The 3,612-nt window shown below is 28.0% G+C and overlaps 4 protein-coding genes across 4 annotated transcripts in view, besides 2 other annotated features; all 4 read left to right on the top strand.

Moving 5' to 3' along the window:
- Positions 1-441, top strand: part of EDI_012150 (uncharacterized protein) — a gene marked incomplete at both ends in the record, with an annotated part of 546 nt that extends 105 nt beyond the window's left edge. Inside the window, one exon of the mRNA XM_001733203.1 lies at positions 1-441. This exon is cut by the window's left edge and continues 105 nt beyond it. Within this exon, the coding sequence (XP_001733255.1) occupies positions 1-441 (441 nt within the window).
- Positions 442-667: 226 nt separating this feature from the next.
- On the top strand, positions 668-1,648 carry EDI_012140 (uncharacterized protein; the record flags this gene model as incomplete). Its single annotated transcript, XM_001734405.1, has 1 exon — positions 668-1,648. The coding sequence occupies one exon, from the start codon at positions 668-670 to the stop codon at positions 1,646-1,648; it is 981 nt and encodes a 326-aa protein (XP_001734457.1).
- A 74-nt stretch (positions 1,649-1,722) lies between these two features.
- On the top strand, positions 1,723-3,009 carry EDI_012130 (uncharacterized protein; the record flags this gene model as incomplete). The annotated part of the gene is made up of 3 exons (XM_001734404.1): positions 1,723-1,826; positions 1,852-2,757; positions 2,946-3,009. 3 exons carry the CDS (start codon positions 1,723-1,725, stop codon positions 3,007-3,009), a joined length of 1,074 nt encoding a protein of 357 aa, XP_001734456.1.
- Positions 2,483-2,547: a microsatellite.
- Positions 2,884-2,984: a microsatellite.
- A 49-nt stretch (positions 3,010-3,058) lies between the features above and the next one.
- EDI_012120 (uncharacterized protein) lies at positions 3,059-3,544 on the top strand (the record flags this gene model as incomplete). Its single annotated transcript, XM_001734403.1, has 1 exon — positions 3,059-3,544. The coding sequence occupies one exon, from the start codon at positions 3,059-3,061 to the stop codon at positions 3,542-3,544; it is 486 nt and encodes a 161-aa protein (XP_001734455.1).
- Positions 3,545-3,612: the final 68 nt, after the last annotated feature.

Below are 3,612 nucleotides of genomic sequence, written 5' to 3'. Positions count from 1 at the left end.
GATGAATTATATGAATCATTATCACATTTATTCTTTTCAACTACTTCATGCATTCTTATTGTTGTTGATTTATCAGAACGAAAATATGAAAAACAAATTAATGAAATATTTGCCTTAATGCAAAAAATACAAAATTCTTGTTCTTCTTCTGGTTTAACTTCTTCCTCTGACTCTGACTTTAAGTACGGATTTCCTATGGTAGTTGTTGGTACAAAATCAGACTTAGTTTCTGAATGTGATTGCCAATCTTTCATTCAAAAAGTTAAAGATAATGGATTTATTAGTTTTACTTGTTCTACAAATGATATTGAGTCAATTAATAATATATTTAATGATTTACTCGAAACTGATTTTGTCCACCCCCAACAAGTAAAAAGAATTCCTTTAAAACCAAAGAAAAAAACTCGAAAAAAAACTAAGGCTCAATGTGTTGTGTTATAAGAATATGTAATTATTTATTATTTATACATTTTTGTTTCTTTCTATGTTTCATTTTGTATCTTCATGAATATCTCTTTCTTTTCTTATAAAACAATTTTTATAAAATTTTGTTATTTTCTCTTTCTTCTCCATTTCATTTCTCTTAAAACGATTTTTCTTATTAGAATAAGAACTCAAAAATATTCATAAAAACTTTAAATCTTTCTTGTTATTTTCATTTATTGATATGAGTCAATCTTTCCTTGATTCAAATAATCAAATATCAATATTAATTCCTTTCAATGACCCAGAGACAAAAGGGTGTTATAGTATAATTGACACTGGAGATGATATTATTTCGTCCTTTAAAAAATTAATCAAACATCCAATCTCATCTATCCTTGACTTTTTAACTTCAGGACTTCTTTGGAGTTTTCTTTATTTGATCATTTCTCTCTTTATCAATGCACTGTTTCAAGCAATAACAGATGACTACTACATTCGTTGGTTATCAAACCACCAAGAAATTCCAAAGTCATATACTCTTCCTGATATAGGAAGTGATCTTCTTCCCTTTATTGATATACCCTATCTGCCTTCTTATGTATTGGTTGGTGTCTTAGTAATCACTTTCTTAAGATTCTTCTTCACCCCATATCGTACAATTGTTCTTAAAAGATTTTGTTTTCTTCAAGGTACAATATTTATTCTTCGTTCCTTGAGTGTATTTGGAACATACCTTCCTTCTCCAGTTCCATGCACAACCTACAACAAACAACCTCTTTTCATTTATGCAATGAAAATATTTTCTGGAACTCGTTCATGCCATGACCTAATGTTTTGTCCTCATACCGCTGCACTATTCTTTTGTTCAATGTTTTGGTATCATTACATAGAAAAAGCTCCATTAATAAATTTTAAATGGTGTTATAAAGTTAGCCCTTCTGTTAATGAATATGGTTATCCACTTCGTTTTACAATAGAAAAGGGTGTTATTTGTATTATCACTGCTATTGCCTCATTACTATTTGTTATGTGTAAAAGACATTATACCTTTGATATCTACATTGCCGCTATTATTTCAGTACTTTTGTTTAAATTATATCATCACTATATTCTCCATATCAATACTAGAATGAATTGGTTCAATGCTTTCTTACGATGGTTCGAAGATGGATCTCCAGATATTCCTGAACTTGGACTGCAACAAGTAGATCATGATAATTAGAATTCATTTTATTCATTATAATGGTTCTTTTCTGATAGTAAAAAGAACTTAAAAAAGTATTTAGTTGTAGTGATATGCAAACAGATCAAGTTAAGACTGTTGTTATTTCATGTGATAATAATGAAGGCAAAACGATTTATAATGATATAATCAGATTACCTAAGACTCTTTATCAAGAGTATGAAAGTCTTTGTAAAAGAAAGAAAGAAACAATATTATTGTCTATTACAAACAATTTCACAGAAACGTTTTATTGGGGTAGTAGGAGGAGTATCTCAAGATGACACAGTTCAGATAGAGTGTGAAAGATTTGATGCAATAGAAGGAGGGAATCTAGTCTTTTCAGAATTAAAAGAAGTTAAAGAAATCAAGATTAGACCATTGGATCCATATTTTTATTGTTCAAAGAATTACAAAATAGTGATGAAAGGATTATTGCAGGGATTTCACTGTGTTTATAGTGGAATGGTTCTATCATATTATCTTCCAATACATTGTGGAATTAAAAAGATTTATATTGAGGTAGAGAGTGTTAATGGAAGTGAAGGATATGGATATTTAAAAGGAGAAGACTTTAAATTGAGTATTCAACATCCGTTTGAAGCAGAAGAGATAGTTAAAGCTATGAAAAAAGATCAAATAAAAAGTGAAGAATGGAAAGTATCAAACAAGATAAGTCAATGTGAGTATTGTAAAAATGATATTCGAGAAGAAAAGATGGATGAACACTTGTTTGAAGAATGTAAATATCGGGCAGTAGAATGTGAAGGATGTAGATTATATTATCCTATGTGTTACAAAGAAGAACATCAAAAAGAATGTTTGAAATATCAAAAAATAAAAGGAGAAAAAGAAAAGAAAGAAGAAAAGAAAAAAGAAGATAAAGATAAAAAAGAAAATGATAAAGAGATTGCAATATTAAGAAAGGAAATGGAAGAATTAAGAAAAATAAGAAATGGGGAGATAATAATAAATAAAGAAGTCATAATAAGTGAAGAGGTTCAAAAAACATTGGAAGGATTTAAAGAAAATAGTGACATAAAAGAAGAGAAATCAAGAATAGAAGAAAAAGAGTTTTCAGAAGATGAATATGAAGAATTACTTAAAGAGTTAGAGAAATATTAAAATAATTAGAAATGTAATTTGAGATAGGAATTTAAAGTTTTAAAGAAAAAATAGAAAAGATAAAAGAAAAAAGATTTCGGACGAAAAAGAAGAATTCGTATTAAAAGATGAAGAAAAAATAAAAAAAAGAAAGAAAAAACAAGAAATAATAAAAAATAATACAAAAAAATAGAAAGGAAGTTGAAAAAGAAGAAAAAGAAAATAAAAAAAAGTACGAAGAACCACGTTTTGAATAATATTTAAGGAAGAAAGAACTTAATAAAAGAACAAGAAGACAAAAGAAATATGAATACATTTAATAATTTCATATTCCAATCACCAACTATTCTTTGTTATGGAAAAGGGGCAAGTTCAGAAATCGAAAAGAAAGAACTCATTCCAAAAGGAGCAAGAGTAATGATGATTTATGGAGGAGGATCTATTAAGAAGAATGGAGTATATGAAGAAGTTAAGAAATATGTTAAACCAATTGTAGAATTTGGAGGAATTGAACCTAATCCAGCACATGAAACATGTATGAAAGCAGTTAAAATTGCAAAAGAAAATAATATTGATTTTCTTTTAGCAGTAGGAGGAGGATCAGTTATTGATGGAACTAAATATATTGCACTTGCAATGGAATGGACAGCAACAGAAGATCCATTTGATATGTTTACTCAAATGGAAAAAGCATCAGCACCAAAAAGTAAAATAGGAGTAGTATTAACTATTCCAGCAACAGGAACAGAAACAAATAATTTATTTGTTGTAACAATTATGGAAAGAAGATAAAGCACTTGGATGTAACGATTTAGTTAAACATATTTTGCATTGTTGATCCATGTCATTCATTTACACTT

This window comes from Entamoeba dispar, genomic scaffold (assembly GCF_000209125.1).
Source record: "Entamoeba dispar SAW760 scf_1105229458281 genomic scaffold, whole genome shotgun sequence".
Classification (NCBI taxonomy): Eukaryota; Evosea; order Mastigamoebida; family Endamoebidae; genus Entamoeba; species Entamoeba dispar.
The sequence above is the reverse complement of the archived record's forward strand: the minus strand, read 5'-3'. Positions and strand labels throughout refer to the sequence as shown.